At 38.4% G+C, this 18,650-nt stretch overlaps 1 protein-coding gene across 1 annotated transcript in view; it reads left to right on the top strand.

The window, feature by feature from the left end:
• Positions 1 to 18,650, top strand: part of CCDC192 (coiled-coil domain containing 192) — a 219,729-nt gene that overhangs the window by 63,192 nt on the left and 137,887 nt on the right. Inside the window, 3 exon segments of the mRNA XM_067730225.1 lie at positions 7,821 to 7,914; positions 7,917 to 7,951; positions 8,876 to 8,932. Of these exon segments, the coding sequence (XP_067586326.1) occupies positions 7,821 to 7,914; positions 7,917 to 7,951; positions 8,876 to 8,932 (186 nt within the window).

Below are 18,650 nucleotides of genomic sequence, written 5' to 3' on the forward strand. Positions count from 1 at the left end.
ATTGACCTTTTCTACTATCATTCTTTCACATGTAGAAAGAGAAGTTTTCTAGATGTTACATGAAAGACAACACAGATCAGGTATGAGAATCCAGCTGTCCTCTATTAAGTGGGACACTAAGGAGATTTGAGGAGAAAGAAAGACCCGTGAAAGAAACTCAAGGATAGCAGAATGCATATACCAAAAGCCAGAGAGTGGAGAGTCGGTTCTGTGAGTCCTACCAGCAGGGAAAGCCTTTGCCCTGTTCCACAAAAGTGCTCTGAGAATGTAACAGGGAAGAGCCAAATCTGACTACATGTTGGATATGTTTATTTTACTTTAACCTTTACTTACTGTTGCTCTTGTTCTCTAAACGGATACGGTCTCTACATAATGGCCTGCCTCAGGGAACCCTGCTCCTCTGCCTGAATGTTAAACCAAAGTGTCTTTGTTCAGGGAAACATCCTGACCCTGCCCACCTGTAGATGGATGCAAGAAAAGAAAATAACACATCCCCTCCTGGAGGCTGGCCATTCCAGGGGATATTTGCAAAACTCATGGCCTTTTTACTTTACTTCCTCATCTCTTCCCCCTCTCTGTGCTATAAAAGAAACTGGCATCCAAACTCTGATAAGATGGTTATTCTGAGACTTTAGTCTGCTGTCTTCTCGGTCTGCCAACTTTCCGAATAAAGTCGTATTCCTTGCCTCAACACCTCGTCTCTGATTTACTGGCCTGTCGTGCGGTCAGCAGAGCAAGCTTGGATTCGGTAGCAAGAATGGACCAGAACTTAAAGGGACTAGCTGTACATGAGGAATGGGTCCTAGGCCTCTTCAGTTGTTGGCTTTAATTTCTTAGAACCTGATACTATTGCTTTTTGACTTTTATAACCAAACACTTTATCTTTACATGCAAGTCAGTGATTAATTGCCTCAACTTTTCCCGTGTCCCACTTCTCTCTGGTATATTTATCTATTCATACAGCCCAGAGGACTTATTTGAAGATTAAAAGCGTCTTAGAAATCTCTATGTCTGGATCCCTAACTTTATATTTCAACTATCGATTGACTTTTTGGTGAATATTTCTATTTTCAGTCAGAGCTTAAATGTTTCTTCATTACTCAGAGTTCCCTGCTTCCTCCCACTCCAATTTGGGGGTGTTATGGTTAAATTTGGTCCCTTCCAAATTCAAATGTTCAAGTTCTAACTCCTAGGACCTCAGAACACGACTTTATTTTTTGCAGATGTAATTAGTTAAATGAGGACACGTTGGAATAATATGGGCTCCTAATCCAATATGGCTGCATCCATATAAAAGTGGAAATTTGGACACAGACATACAGGGAGAAAATCATGTGAGGATGAAGTCAGAGACAAAGGCCGTACTTCTAGAAGCCAAGGAATGCCAAATATTGCCAGCAAATTGCCCAAAGCCAGAGAAGAGGCATAAAACAGATTCCTCATCACAGCCCTCAGAAGGAACCAACTCTACCGACACTCGATCTTGAACTTCTAGTCTCCAGAACAGTGAGACAATAAGTTTATTTTTAAGCCACTCAGTTTGTGGTACTCTTTAAGAGCAGCCCTAGCAAACTAAAACAGGGGGTAACCATGCTTCTAAATTAAGGGCCTTTGGGAGTCTATTTTAGGATGTGCATAAACCTAGGAACGGCTGGAAATAACTTGTTAAAGTAGAAATATTAATAAATGTAAAAGTCTGTTTTGTCTAGGATGGGGGTAGCATGAGGAATGGGGGTAGCATGAGGAATTTGTTGTTTGTTTTTAGCTGTAAAATTGAAATGAGACCAAACCAGTTCTGTGATCTAAAAGTATCTTCAGACATAGGGGTTCCTGCCCATTCCACAGGTAGGATAGGTAATTTTTCCAGTGCTTGCCTCGGTTATTTATTGCCAAGGAATTTCATAGCTTGTGGTCCAACATAGCTTGCAAAACTTTTAGCACAAAGGAAGCCTTTGTTTTTCAACAAAGTCACTACTCTCTGTAGCGTGAGCTCTACAAGGGTTGCCAAGACTCAATTTGTTTTTGAGTGGTTTTTGAGTGACATTGGAAACCTCGTCTACAATATTAATTGCTGTGTTTGTGGGCATGGGTTGTGGGGGAGATGATCTAAGAGAACCATCAATAAGAGGAGATAAACGTAACAATTCACATTACTTAATGGGGTGGTTTTAATAATTGTCCTCTGTGATGGATTAGGTGGACTGTGAGAGAAAGAGAAGATTTAAATACATTTGTGGCTTAAACGTATGGATGGGTGGTTCCATAAGAGAGGGAAGTCTGGGGAAGGTATAGAATATAAGGAGTTCATTCTGAATACATTAATTCTTTTTTAAAATTTATTTTATTGAAATATAGTTGATTTACAGTGTTGTGTTAATTTCTGCTGTACAGCACAATGATTCAGTTTTACATATATATACAGTCTTTTCCATATTCTTTTCCATTATGGCTTATCCCAGAACATTGAATATAGTTCCCTGTGCTATACAGTAGGACTCTGTTGTTTATCCATTCTATATATAATAGTTTGCATCTGCTAATCCCAAACTCCCAATCCATCCCTCCCTCACCCCCTCTCCCCCTTGGCAACCACAAGTCTGTTCTCTATATCTGTGAATCTGTTTCTGCCTTGTAGATAAGTTCACTTGTGTCATATTTTAGATTCCACATATAAGTGATATCATATGGTATTTGTCTTTCTCTTTCTGACCTATTCACTTAGTATGATAATCTCTAGGTCCATCTATGTTGCTGCAAATGGCATTGTTTCATTTTTTTATGAATATATTAATTCTTAGTTGCCTAGTAAATATTCAAGTGACAATATTAAGTAGGTTGTTGGATATATGTATCCAACAAGCCAAGTGGTTGTATGTAAAAAAATTGGGAGTCATAAACATGTGTATAACTAGTGTTTCAACCATGGCACCTAATGAGATCAGCTAGGACTTTCAGATTTTGATATTTAGAGGAGTGGAGGAGGAGGAAAATCTGGCCAAGGAAACAAAGAATCAGGAAGAAATCCAGAGACTCGTGTCCTCTAAGCAGTAAAAAGAGTGTTTCAGAAGGCATGGCGTGCTCAAATGTGTAATATTTTACCGGGAGATTGAATAATATGACCAGAAATGTGTCCACTGCATTTGGAAAAATGAGAATCATAGGCAACCTAGGGAAGATCAGTTTCAGGGGAGTAGTGGAGGGCAGAAGGCAATCGAAGAGAGATTAAGAGAGGAAAATAATCCAGAGTAGCCCTCGTCACAGCCACTGGGAAAATTTTCTTTTTTTTTTCTGTAGCATAAAAAGCAGTTAGGTTAGGAGAGAGGGAGAGAGAGAATTCTGAGAATCTAATTTAAGACTCAGAATTTAGGGGTGCCTCTACTGCTCAGTTAAATGAACCAATTAATTATCTTTTTTAATCTAAAGCAATTGGCATTAGCTTTCTATAACACAACTGAAATCGTCTTGATAAATAGAGAAATAAGTGGCATACCCAAAACTAAAACTTAGTACAACCCCTACCAAAGGAATACCCTCTGGCCTTTTTCTTGATTGTGACCATGGAAGAAAAGGACAAAGAAGGCTCCCAGAGGTCAGAAACAGAATCAATCAGATCAGAAACCAGGACAGGCCTTAACGTTGCTGACTAATATTGATAGACTGTGACATTGGCAATGGCCCATGACAACTGTAAGTTGTTTCCCTTTTTCCTTTTTTTAAAAAGGTAATAACACTGTGATTGTCCTGTTTTCCCTGTATTTTAGACATATGTGGGCAGGGGGGACATTTAAATTTTGTCTTTAGGTGCCTATCATGGTGAGTCTCATCTGGATTTGATTTAGAGAGATACACACAAAATGTGAAGCCAGATGTAGGAACTCGAGATGACACTGGGTTATCTCCTTTTGAGAGGGGAAGTGCATTTTCGGATTAATGTAGAATAGATGCATCATATTATGCAGGAGCATTTGAGGAAAAGCACATCCTCATGAGCATGAGGATATAATTGTGCTGAACACCCAGAGGGTGAATTTTAATTGGCCTCTATTTTCATGTTTACCTTTTCTGGAGAATAGCTCCTTTAGGCTCCAATCTTTTAATAATCCTGGGGCTGTCAACCACAGTATTCCTGACTAGAGGGAATGGTCTTTAAGCATATGACTGAGGTCCAGTCAATTATGATATCCCATTTTCCTGACAATATAAAGAACAATCCAGGAGTGGCCATACGAACATAGATGGGGCCAAAAATAAGTCCTTTTTCAACTTGTTACTGGAGGTCAAATTGTCTTACTATTGAGGACCTGAACCTGGAAGGCAATAGGTAACATCTTCCCCAATGTGTGAAGAAATCTTGTCTGCACTGGGAAATCATGAAGCCAACACATAGGACCAAGATATAGAGGTTAAAAAGAGACAGAATACTATGATTTTTTTGGATTCTGTGGAATCTAGTTGTGAGTGAAACAAAAATCTACTTCTGACTCCCCACTTATATAAGCCAATAATTTTTTTCTTAAAAAAAAGTGAGAAGATTGTAAGAAAGTGACAACAGTGTGGGTAGGCAATCATTTTAAGAAGTTTGAGTGGGAAAAGAAGCATAGAAATGAGATGATGACTGGAGGAGGAAGTGGGGGAATGTTCAATAGACAGCTTTTGTTTATGGGAATTACTATAACATGTTTATATGCTGAGCAGAATCATCCAGAAAGGGTGAGAATGAAGAAATGGATGGGGGCGTGGGCTGTAGAAATTACAGGAGCAAAGGCTTTTGACAGATAGAGGAGATAAGATTCAAAGCCAAGCAAAAGGTTTGGCTTTTGATAGAGGAATATCTTCTCCATTTGTTCAGTAAGAATGCTTTTTCCTTCAACTACCAAAAACCCAATTAAAGTAACATGTTAAGGCCCGCTATCATCGCACATAAGATTAAGTCCAGAGATGGAGCAGTTCCAGGGCTGGTTAATTCTACAGCTCAAGAATGTCAGCAAGAACACAGGTGTTATCCATCCTTTGCTCTACCATCCTCAGTGTTGACTGTCTTACCACAATGTCTGCAACAATTCCAAGCATTACATGCAGTCAGAACATCCTTTGAAAAAGAGTTGTTCTTCCTCATGTATGTCTTTTTAAAAAATCTGGTAAATTCCTTCTCCCCAGGCTCCAAGGGCCGCTACTGGATTGCAGGCTCATGCCTAAAGTCATTTTTTATGCATGGGCATGAGACCAACAAGCCTGGCTGAGCAATTGTGATTCATTCCCTGGAGCTGGACAAGACCAAGTTTCCCTAAACACATGGCTGCTGGCTAATCCAAATTGGGTGTCTGGCAGTAAGGGATAAATGGGGAAACAACCAATGGGAAACAGATTAGCAGGGCCTGCTGCAGTAAGGTTTAAACATTGGCTGATGAGAAGGTGAGGGAGTAGCCATCTGGCCCCTATTTTTCCAGTGAAATATTGATGAGGTGATCATTTGGGGAGAGAGGGTTGAGGGTGGAATTTTGAAGGGAAAGAAAGCATGAAATGATACTTGAGGAAAGAGTAGAGAGTAATAAATAGTTATCTCAGAGAAGAGGAAAGCCAATTTACTAGTAGTAAAATATGGTATTTTGATGTCAGGGGAATGTAGAGTACCTGTCTGAGATTTGAGTTCATTAATTTAAAATTAAACCAATCCAATTTTGTTATTTTTTTCAAATAACATTCAGTGAATGGATTTAATGATGACAATTTTCTTACCCACTGAGAGCTAACAAGAAAGTCATTTTATTTTAAAGGAGGTGAAATTCACATAAATACAATTAACCATTTTAATGGATGCAATTCAGTAGCATTTAGTGTGTTCACAATGTTGTGTAACCGCCACCTCTCTCGAGTTTCAACGTTTTTTCTTCATCCCAGAAGAATACTTTGTACCCATTAAGTAATGATTCCCCATAATCCCTACCACCCATCCCCTGACAACTGTTAATCTGCTTTCTGTCTCTATGGGTTTACCTATTCTGGATATTTCATACAAAAGGAATCATACAATATGTGACCTTTTGTGTCTGGCTTCTTTCACTTAGCACGATGTCTTCAATGTTCATCCAAGTTATAGCAAGTATCAGTACTTCATTCCTTTTTATGGCTGAATAAAATTTCATTGCATGTATACAACACAATTTGTTTATCTGTTCTTCTGTTAATGGACATTTGGTTTCCACCTTTTAGCTATTAAGAATAATGCTGCTATGAGGGTAACCAGCTCACAGAGGCTGTGATGTCTTCAGATACTTTATTTTACAATTTGATAAGTAATAAATATTGGGGTAGAACCCATATGAATGCTTACAGAAGTCTAGAGGAGGTGGAAGAAACGATAATAATAGCTACTAAGTCTTTGATTTATTCCAGACATTGTTCTAAGTGTTTCTCTTGTATAAACTCATATAAACCTCAAAACACATGCATGAGGTAAGTACTATTCTTTTTAGTCCCATTCCCATCTACAGATAGGAAAATCAAACTCAGAGCGTCTGAGCAACTTGTCCAAATCACAGAGAAAGCAAATAGAAAACTGGGACTTTTACCCAAAGGCTCTGACTCCACAGTCTGTGTCTTTAGCCATTACACTAAACTGTGTGATAAAATGGAAGGGTGCTCAGAGAAACCAGACTACATTTCCAAAGCATCATGTACCTGAGAGTTAGACGTGTTAGTGCCCATGTGGAGCACTGCAGGCCTCCCAGGTCACTGAGAGCTGAAAAGCAAAGCCAACAGTTCACAGCATATGTGTTCCCTTTGACCCTCCTGCTGCACTTTCATAATCGCCTGCACATAACACAATGGTTGCATAGAGAGCCAACCAGACAAATATTTGTTGAGTGACTGATGGTGTGGGTGGGTGGATGGATGGGTGGATGGATGGATGGATGGATACCAGTATATATGATGTGCCCAACTTATTTCCATGGCAGACCAATCTCATAATGCTTCTCCATCCGGTAAACTGTTTAAATATTTGTTGCCCTTTTCAAGATGAGACGGTATGCTTTGCAATAATACTTGGAGTAATACGAAAGACATACTTAGAGATAAGCCGCGCCTAAGAGCATGAGAATTGGAATGAATACAAGGTTGTGTGTCCCTTTCCAGGAACTCTTTCAGAATTGTTGCTGAGTTATAGAGAAAAAGCACAATAAGCTTCCTGAATGAAAGAAGAAGCTAGTCCAGGGGCTCTCCAAGGGAGTTAAGGGAATAGGGACTATCAAACTACCACTCTCCTCAAGAGGAAACAGTAAAACAGTCACTTCTAGATGTTTTTTGGTTATGGTTTAGCATAGATCTGCCATTGATCAGACTTCAACTAGAAATTCCTGCATTTCCCTTCAGCTCCTTCTACCTCACTGCTTAATGGTAAAGATTCAAGGGAGTCAGAACTCCTGCTCTTTCTAGACAGCTGTAGTCCCCAAGAGTTAAGTTTCAAGAACCCTATGTAAACCACAATACAGATTTCAGGTTCAGCTGTACAAGTAAAGTGCAATGTTTAAACATAATAAAGATGACTGTTGAGATTATTGCACCACAAATCTCTCTGCCTGCTGAACTATGTGGTCTCATCTCTTGCTCAGAAAGATCTTTATTATTAAAAATAAATAAAATCAACATTATTTCCTTAACTCTCTATACTAGTCATTTGTCATCTATGAGGAATGTTTCAAAAGCCATTTTCATATTTAATAGATATTGTTGGAAGGCAATTCATTTATAAGTCGGACTTTTAAAAGGAGCTTTAAAAAAAATCATTGTACTTCCATACACTTACAAGCAAATGTCTTTAGCTTTCAGCCTCTGAAGGAACAAAATCAAAGCTGCTTGAACAAGTTTCCTGGCTGGAGAAAAAACTAGAGGCTCTGGACCGAAAGGAAGACGGGGGGAACCATATGAAAAACTGGTCCTTGCAAAAGACCAGGTATGTTGTAGAAGAGAAATAATCTTTATTTCTAAAGATTACCTAAACTTATATGAACTGACAATTCTATAGTAATTTCTGGCTGGGTTGGAAGTCCATATTTAAGTTTAAGATGGTAAATAACAGTATTTGTATTTGCTCAATGTAACTGTATTCCCTGATGAATATTCACATACAAAAATTAACTTTCTTGGTGATATTTTTAAAGTTTGCTTGACATGTATTCTTTTGAACCATATTAGCTGAATATTCTATTTATTTTGTACATGATATTGACTACATAAATGGTTTTTGGGTTTCAAGGTTGAACTTAATCAAGGAATAGCTTCTTTCTCTGTAGTGAAACAAGTGGATCAGAAAATTTTTCATTGACTTTTAATAAATCAGTTTATAAGAAATTACCAATCTCTGAATTTCTAGATATTTATATATGTCATTACATAAATTTATCTCTTGTTTGTTTATCATATTGGTTTGTATCTGCCTTTGGGATAGATAGATAATCTGTATCTATATGTAAATATGTATATTCACACAGAATATATCCATATATTCCAAAGGCAGATACAAATCCATTGGCTCCTACATGTATGTATATATGATAAAAGGTGGGTTAACATTACCTACAGTACATCAAGCAAACATTATTTTTCCCAATCATCTAATTATTAATAATTCATGTACTCTGTTGCTGGATTCTTCCATAGAGTGGAAGAGAAAGAGGGATGGGAGTGATGATTTCTTTCTTTCTTTTTCTGGGGGGAGGGAATGATGATTTCTTTAATGATGATTTTAAAAACATCTAGCTGAGATAATGCTGCCATTCATAAGATATGAGAACTGGTACATGTTTATATCTGGAACACTTTGAACGAGTAAAAGGAAGAGTTATGTACTTTGTTTCTAAAGTTTGCTCCTTTTCAGTGTATTGAAAAATTACAAGCTGAAGTGAAAGCTTCCCAGGAGCAACTTGTAGCCTATGTAAGTGTTTTTCTCCTTTATTTATCCCTTAATTTATATCATTGTTATTCTGGAAACGAACACAAACTTTTCAGAAGTTATAACTACGGTTTCTCCACTGCAAACCAAATCACAAAGCTAAGAATCAGTATTTTTATTACCTCTACAAAGCTGCTTTCTATAAATTCAATTCTGGTTTGTGTTGATGATAAAAATTACAAAACTGAGTTCTTATATATAATCAGATGGTCTAATCAGGTACTATCAGGATAAGAGAACTGGAAACTAACGGTAGAAAGACAAGCAAGTCAGCCTAGTTTAGTGAGTGAACGGAAGTGGAAATTATAGATACCTCACATATAGGCCTAGGGAAGTGCTTCTTAAACTTTAGTATATCAAGAAGTATCTGGAAAACTTTTAAGAACAAATTGCTTGGAGTTTTCTATATGCCTAGGATAGGACCTGAGAATATGTACTTCTAGGGGATGCTAGATTCAGATGCTGTGCTGTTGCCCATCTTTACACCATATTTTGAGAAGCATTGTTTTATATATATTTATTTTGCCCCAGTCTTGTGATTTTTAGGCAAGTGCTCATATAAACAAATCAGATATGGAACTGTCCATTTTGTGCTACAAGTCCTCCCCTGAGAGAGAGAGACCCTCTGAAGTTCCAGGAAAAGTTTCATTTTTACTTTAGCCTGTCTTCACTCAGAGAACAAATAATGAGCATCTCTTGTCACAATAGCCTTGTGTATCCACGTGCATAAACCAGTGGTTGTCACCCTGCCACTGTCCCTTCCCAAGGATCTGAACAACCCTGATGCCTTAAGTGTTTCCTCAAAGAGTTGATCGCCATCTTTTTAGTTATCTCCTCCATCCTTATCCTGGGTGTTATGGGATGACTTCTTGATTAAGAACAGTGGCCAGTCATGTTCAATGGCCAATCTGAACAACAACAAACTCAGACCCATCTGAGACCTGAGAGGCTGCAGCCCCAAAGTCCAACAGAAAAGACTGCAAAATAATAAATTCTGGTCACCATCCATTTGGGATTTGCAATGAGCTAATCTGGATAAAATCATGGTGTGGGATACGGAGGGTGGGAGGGAGATGTAAGAGTGAGAGGCTATGGGGATATATGAATATGTAGAGCAGATTCACTTTGTTATAAAGCAGAAACTAACACACCATTGTAAAGCAATTATACTCCAATAAAGATGTTAAAAATAAAAAAAAAAGAATTCTCCTGTGAAGCCATCTGGTCCTGGGCTTTTGTTTGTTGGAAGATTTGTAATGACAGTTTCAATTGCAGTGCTTGTGATTGGTCTGTTTATATTTTGTATTTCTTCCTGGTTCAGTCTCAGAACATTGTGCTTTTCTAAGAATTTATCCATTTCTTCCAGGTTGTCCATTTTATTGGCATATAGTTGCTTGTAGTAACCCCTCATGATTCTTTGTATTTCTGCAGGGTCAGTTGTTACTTCTCCTTTTGCATTTCTAAATCTGTTGATTTGACTCTTCTCCCTTATTTTCTTGATGAGTCTGGCTAGTGGTTTATTAATTTTGTTTATCTTCTCAAAGAATCAACTTTTAGTTTTACTGATCTTTGCTATCATTTACTTCATTTCTTTTTCATTTATTTTTGATCTAATCTTTACGATTTCTTTCCTTCTGCTAACTTTGGGGTATTTTTCTTCTTCTTTAATTGCTTAGGGTGTAAGGTTAAGTTGTTTATCTGAGATTTTTCTTGTTTCTTGAGGTAGGATTGTATTGCTATAAACTTCCATCTTAGAGCTGCTTTTGTTGCATCCCATAGGTTTTGGGTCATTGTGTTTTCATTGTCATATGTTTCTAGGTATTTTTTGATTTCCTCTTTGATTTCTTCAGTGATCTCTTGGTTATTTAGTAGCGTATTGTTTAGCCTCCATGTGTTTGTATTTTTTTACAGTTTTTTTTCCTGTAATTGATATCTAGTCTCATAGCGTTGTGGTCGGAAAAGATACTTGATACGATTTCAATTTTCTTAAATTTACCAAGGCTTGATTTGTGACCCACGATATGATCTATCCTGGAGAATGTTCCATGAGCACTTGAGAAGAAAGTGTATTCTGTTGTTTTTGGATGGAATATCCTATAAATATCAATTAAGTCATCTTGTTTAATGTGTCATGTAAAGCTTGTGTTTCCTTATTTATTTTCATTTTGGATGATCTGTCCATTGGTGAAAGTTGGGTGTTAAAGTCCCCCACTATGACTGTGTTACTGTTGATTTCCACTTTTATGGCTGTTAGCATTTGCCTAATGTAGTGAGGTGCTCTCATGTTGGGTGCATAAATATTTACAATTGTTATATCTTCTTGGACTGATTCCTTGATCATTATGTAGTGTCCTTCTTTGTCACTTGTTAACAGTCTTTATTTTAAAGTCTATTTTGTCTGATATGAGAATTGCTACTCCAGCTTTCTTTTGATTTCCTTTTGCATGGAATAGCTTTTTCCTTTTCCTCACTTTCAGTCTGTATGTGTCCCTAGGTCTGAAGTGGGTCTCTTGTAGACAGCATATATACAGGTCTTGTTTTCGCATCCATGCAGCCAGTCTATGTCTTTTGGTTGGAGCATTTAATCCATTTATATTTAAGGTAATTATCAATATGTATGATCCTATTACCATTTTCTTAATTGTTTTGGGTTTGTTATTGTAGGTCTTTTCCTTCTGTTGTGTTTCCTGCCTAGAGAAGTTCCTTTAGCATTTGTTGTAAAGCTTGTTTGGTGGTACTGAATTCTCTTAGCTTTTGCTTGTCTGTAAAGGTTTTAATTTCTATGTCGAATCTGAATGAGATCCTTGCTGGGTAGAGTAATCTTGGTTGTAATTTTTCCCTTTCATCTCTTTAAATATGTCCTGTCACTCCCTTTTGGCTTGCAGAGTTTCTTCTGAAAGATCAGCTGTTAACCTTATGGGGTTTCCCTTGTATGTTATTTGTTGCTTTTCCCTTGCTGCTTTTAATATATTTTTTTTGTATTTAGTTTTTGATAGTTTGATTAATATGTGTCTTGGCATGTTCTCCTTGGATTTATCCTGTATGGGACTCTCTGCTCTTCCTGGACTTGACTGACTATTTCCTTTCCCATATTAGGGAAATTTTCAAGTATAATTTCTTCAAATATTTTCTCAGACCCTTTCTTTTTGTCTTCTTCTGGGACCCCTATAATTTGAATGTTGGTGCATTTAATGTTGTCTCTGAGACTGTCCTCAATTCTTTTCATTCTTTTTTCTTTATTCTGCTCTGCAGTAGTTATTTCCACTATTTTATCTTCCAGGTCACTTATCTGTTCTTCTGCCTCAGTTATTCTGCTATTAATTCCTTCTAGAGAATTTTTAATTCATTTATTGTGTTGTTCATCATTGTTTGTTTGCTCTTTAGGTCTTCTAGGTCCTTTTTAAACGTTTCTTGTATTTTCTCCATTCTAGTTCCCAAATTTGGGATCATCTTTACTATCATTACTCTGCATTCTTTTTCAGGTAGACTGCCTATTTCCTCTTCATTTGTTTGGTCTGGTGGGTTTTTACCTTGCTCCTTCATCTGCTGTGTGTTTCTCTGGCTTCTCATTTTGCTTAACTTACTGTGTTTGGGGTCTCCCTTTTGCAGGCTGCATGTTCATAGTTCCCGTTGTTTTTCGTGTCTGCCCCCAGTGGGTAAGTTTGATTCAGTAACTTGTATAGGCTTCCTGGTGGAGAGGACTGGTGCCTGTGTTCTGGTGGGGGGTCTAGATATTGTATTTCTGGTGGGCAGGGCTGCATCCGGTGGTGTTTTGTAGGGTGTCTTTGAACTTAGTATGACTTTAGGCAGCCTCTGTGCTAATGGGTAGGGTTGTGTTCCTGTGTTGCTAGTTGTTCGGCATGGGGCGTCCAGCACTGGAGCTTGCTCGCTGTTGGGTGGAGCTGGGTCTTAGTGTTGAGACCGAGATCTCTGGGAGAGCTCTCGCCAATTGATATTACATGGGGCCGGGAGGTCTCTGGTGGTCCAATGCCCTGAACTTGGCTCTCCCACCTCAGAGGCAAAGTGAATCAACTATACATATACATATACCCCCATATCTCCCCCCTCTTGCGTCTCCCTCCCACCCTCCCTATCCCACCCCTCTAGGTGGTCACAAAGCACCAAGCTGACCTCCCTGTGCGATGCAGCTGCTTCCTACTAGCTATCTGTTTTACATTTGGTATTGTATATATGTCCATGCCACTCTCTTACTTCATCCCAGCTTACACTTCTCCCTCCCCATATCCTCAAGTCCATTCTCTACATCTCTGTCATTATTCCTGTCCTGCCCCTAGGTTCTTCATAACCAATTTTTTTTTCTTTTTTAGATTCCATATATATGTGTTAGCATATGGTATTTGTTTTTCTCTTTCTGACTTACTTCACTCTGTATGACAGATTCTAGGTCCATCCACCTCACTACAAATAACTCAATTTCGTTTCTTTTTATGGCTGAGTAATATTCCATTGTATATATGTGCCACATCTTCTTTATCCATTCATCTGTCAATGGACACTTAGATTGCTTCCATGTCCTGGCTATTGTAAATAGAACTGCAATATACATAGTTCTTGACACAAATAGGTTTACCTGTGGAATGAATGGACAAGCAACTGAGAGAACATATCTATCTGTATATGCTGGCTGCTTTTTAATGTTAATTTTTAAAAATAAAACAACAACAAACAAGAATGTCCCTCTAGTTTACAGCAAATCATCCAGAAATACCAAGAAATTATTTATTTATAACTTTATACTATTTTCAAAAGGGAAGAAACAAAATTAACAAAATGTATATATTAAATGAACATAGCCTGGCATTTTATGAATATTAAACTTTATCTGTTCCCTTGATATAATTTTACTCTGTCATTAAACATTAAATATAATATTTAATTTAACCATATCTATTTATATTCTAACTTCACAAAGAGTTTGAGGTTGCCCATAAGAAATACAAGTATAAAATAGCTGAATTTTTAAAAGCATATAAGTAAACATAATTAAAAACATATATATTGAAATAAAATAGCAATAAAAGGAGAAAAAAATAGAATATTCATGTTTAAGTCATAAATTTCCATACAGTATAGTTGAAACAGAAATATAGCTTTGATCTTCCTAAAAGCCAAAAGTAAAGCAAGGAAAATGATCAGATAAACAGTTCTTATCTTATTAGGGGTAGGAGATATTACTACTTATTTTCTAATGAGTTAACTCTGAAATGAGAGTTTATATTGGATTTCATATAGGGAATATTGAAATATATAGTGAAGGGGAAAAACCCATCAAAAATATCAGATCTGCAAATGCAGTAATGGGTTTGTTTTTCTGTTGTTGTTTTTGTTTTTTGTCTTGTCTTTTTATTTTTTATAATAGATCTTTAGTAATGAGGTTTATATAGCTGCTTCTGTAAGTTCCATCAAAAGAAGCCCCGGGCATAACATGCAGATAAAGTAATCTTTATTCATTGCAATTGTAGTCTGATTGGACTGCATAGTTTTTTAATCCCCAACTATTTATAATAATCCAGCAGGCAAATTCAACTGCATTCAAAGGCCAAGTAATTAATGCAGGGAGGGTGGGATGGCCAGAACAAGTTGTGTTAATCTAGAGAGTGCATGACTTACACAAAAGGGAAAATGAAGCCCCAGTTGACCAAATTATCCAGTTTTTCAGATGAAAGTCCAAGTTTTTTGTGAAATTTCCTCATTTATAAATGTTGGCAATTAATTCAAACAAAGTAGAGGGCTTTGTGTGGCAAACAAACACATTTATAGGTGGCCTAAATATGGACTTAATACTGGATTTTAATTTAGATGGCTGTTTTGTTACATCTATTCTATAATTTTAAAGATGTTCATTACAAAGGACATGAGTGTGTGATTACACATGGGGGGAGTTTGTTTTTATAGTTGTTGATTTTTTTAGTTAGGATACAGCTTGCTGTTGTAACAAAGGGACTCTAGAATTTCAGTGACAACACAACAGAAGTTTATTTCCTGCTCATTCCAGTAAGAGTCTATTGTGAATGTTCTTGTTGATGGGCAGGTTTTGCTCATTCATCATAACTCAGTGTCATTCAAGACTGAAGGACCCTTTGCCATCTTTGATGTGTAGATTCCCAGGTTACTTTGGGATCCTCTCTATTCCCATTGGCCAGAGGAGAAGAGATCATGGAGGTATTCACTTGGGAGGTTTATAATGGGCTGTATCTAGAAGTGGAGCGCCTCACCTCTGCTCATGTTCCATTGGCTAGAACTCAGTCATGAGGCCACATTAATTAGGCTGGGAGAGGCAGTTTAGCCATGCACCCAGGAAGAAGAGGGAAGCATGAATTTTGATGAGTGGATGTCAGATTCTGCTACACCAGTGTTTAAGTCATTCATCTTATCTTGGATCTATAGGTATCCACAACATGACCTCAGAGTGAGCAACGTTAGAAATAGTTTTATTTTAAGAATTATTATTATTATTAAACCAGGTAAAACTTGAGATTAAAAGTTATGCAATAAATTCCAGAGAATGAAAAGGGATGAAATAGAATGTACAATATCCCTCCACATCTTGCTGCATGATAGTCAATGGACAAAAATATCAAATTGCTTTTAAAAATAAAAAATACACATCTGACAAGGCCCCCTTTTGTCATTGTTAGCAAGAAATTTGGTTTCAGGCATTTGGTAAGTAGAGTGGTCTTCCCTCCTTCTTGGGATCTGCCTAGGATTCCCAGGGATTTTACTATCCCAAGGTTGGGGGGCACTATTTTCTAGTGAAGTATGGCTGCCATTCCCTCTGCCTATTGGCCCTTCAAAGACCAGTGGCCTTTTTGTTCAGTGCTAAGCCTTACCAGAAGATTTGTGGGAGCTTCTGGTCTATGTACAGCAGTCAGGATTCATCCTTCCTTAACATTCCTGCCTATTTGAGGTCATATTAACCAAAGGACTTGGGTAGAAGTGGAGTCTGGTCTCTGCCATCTGAAGCACCCCCAGTACCTCATCCTCTCTATTTTGAATGAACCAACTTCCTCCCCTTGAGTTGGTTTATTTTCATTTCCTTCTCAAAGCAATGAACTCCAGCCCCCACTACTTGAGATATTTGTAGGTTCTTATATTAATGAGGTCAGGCCTCTCAACCACCGGCTTTCCAGATGCTCAACCCTCCATCAGCGAGTGTTAATTTCCTCTCCTTGCAGGACAGTGCTACGTGGGTGGTGTCAGTCTTGGAGCAGGGGCAACTCCCCTTCAGGATGGTGAAGTCTCCAGTTTGGACTTATTTGAAATTTAACGGATTGTCTAAAGAGTTGGGTATAAATGTATGCTTTGATAGTTGAGGGAAAATATAGCCTATTTTGTAGTTTATTTTGTTGTTAAATGTGAAGTACTGAAATTATTAAGTAAAATAAACTCTGAGCTGTTAACTTTAGCTGTTAGCATTGAAACTGATTTTGACCAGTCACATGTTAGAGAACTTCTAATCCCCAATGATCGGTCTATCATCACTACTAGGTTTACTAGGCAGTGACATTCATAAGAGGAAATGTGAGCTCTCACACCAATCATCATGAGGTATAAGAGTCACTGTCAAGGTCTGAAAAGAAGAAAAGAGATGGGAAAAAGGCCTGTACCTCCCCTTGTCAACCTCTCCTTCACAATACCCATACACCCCCCACACCCATCCCTGCCCCAGCAAATTCAGAAAATTGGTTAAATATTTAAGAAACGCTTGCGCATCAACTGCTTGTATAAGGCATTTTTCCCTCGGAACATTCCAGACAGACTGTGGGGTGAGAGCCCTGTTCCCCTGGCTCACGAGCTGGGTGACCTCGAGTAGGTTGCTTGATTCCTGAGGCTCAAGTTCCACAACTTCAAATTGATGATAATACGTGTATCTAGCTCACAGGGTTGTTGTGAAGATTAAATGAGTTAACGCTTACCAAGTTCTTAGCACCGTACCTGCCACACAGTAGATCTTGTATAAGTGTTGGCTAACTAATGCAACAAAACAAAATCAATAACAACAAAACCCAGCAAACATCCCTATGGCTTTGTTCATTGCTGACCTTAACAGCATCAGTGGTGAGAGAATGCTCTGAGAATTCTGCATCATGATTATCTGTGAAACGGGATAATCATAGAACCTGCCTCAGTAAGGTTATCGTGAGGACCAGATGAGATGATACAGGTAAAGGATACAGTGCCTGGAACACAGCCAACCCTCATTAATCTTGACATTAATTTTTTTTAACTTATTTATTTATTTTTTGGCTGCGTTGGGTCTTCCTTGCTGCGCACAGGCTGTCTCTAGCTACGGTGAGCGGGAGCTACTCTTCCTTGAGGTGCACAGGCTTCTCATTGCGGTGGCTTCTCTTTGTTGTGGAGCATGGGCTCTAGGAGCCCGGGCTTCAGTAGGTGTGGCACGCAGGCTCAGCAGTTGTGGTTCGCGGGCTCTAGAGTGCAGGTTCAGTAGTTGCAGCGCACGGGCTTAGTTGCTCCGCGGCATGTGGGATCTTCCCAGACCAGGGCTTGAACCCATGTCTCCTGCATTGGCAGGCGGATTCTTAACCACTGTGCCACCAGGGAAGTCCCTTGATATTAATTTTACTTCTGCTACTTTATCCTGATCATCATTTGCAATAAGTGTTTTGACATTTTTCTAACAGTGTGAAAGCATATATTTTTCAGCACCAGATTCCCTTTTATTGAGTTTGACTCATAAGTACTTCACTGTCTTCACAATAAATACATGTCCCTGTTGAACCTGGAAAAGTACATATTCCTTTTGCACACTGGGAGAACTGAAGGACACTCTCTGCACCTGCCAGAGGAGGCGCAGAGGAACATGGGCATTTTTGCTCCCTGTCACCTGAGTAAAAACACAGTGATTGCATTAGGCAGCTGTCAGTGCCATGGGGAATGGAAAACTACTGCTGAGGAGCTGCAACTGGAAAAGATCATCTTTGATGCTAAGAGGCAATTCTGACCACACTCCTGTCCCTCTAAGTTCGCCTTCCTAACCTTTACTTACTCGGCCCCCTGGAGAATGTCATCTCACCTGATTCTATCCGATTCTTGCTTGACCCCATAAACAAACATCCCACCTGGGAGTTTTGATGACGCATATTCCCCGTGTGTAGTACTAAATGAAATGCAGCTGACTTAGCCAAAGTTTTTTTGCCGTTCGTTTTTGGATGCACATCTCTGAAAACATCAGTGTGCTTGTGGTAGGGGAGCCAGCGGAGGGCAGAGGAGGGTCAGCTGGCACACACTTTTCCACGTCCCTATTTTGTTCTTCTGTCCTTTTCCTGCTTTAGCCTTCGCATTCTCAAATACTGTCAGGAATTCCTCTAGAATAGAAGCACCCTCAATTGAATTGAATAAGGGACCTCAGAATGGTCAAGAATTTATTTTTTAAGCAAGTACATTTTAATATCATTTCCTAGAAATCATTGGAGATGTCAGTCTCCTTTTTTGCAAAATGGAAAAGGGAAATTGTTTCTCATTTTAAATGTTAATAACTGCTTATGTGCAGATGTTTATCACTTGTAGTGTTTGAAATATAAATAATCCTGCTTTTTTGCCCAATCTCTTTCTCTTGTTTTAAGTCCCTTTATTGAGAACTGACATAAACCCCACTGGGAGACTGCAGGGAGAGAGAAGGGCTCAGGCGAGTTCTCTTGAGCCTCTATAAGTGAAAAGG

The sequence above is a fragment of the Pseudorca crassidens genome, chromosome 3 (genome assembly GCF_039906515.1).
Source record: "Pseudorca crassidens isolate mPseCra1 chromosome 3, mPseCra1.hap1, whole genome shotgun sequence".
In the NCBI taxonomy this organism is placed as follows: domain Eukaryota; kingdom Metazoa; phylum Chordata; class Mammalia; order Artiodactyla; family Delphinidae; genus Pseudorca; species Pseudorca crassidens.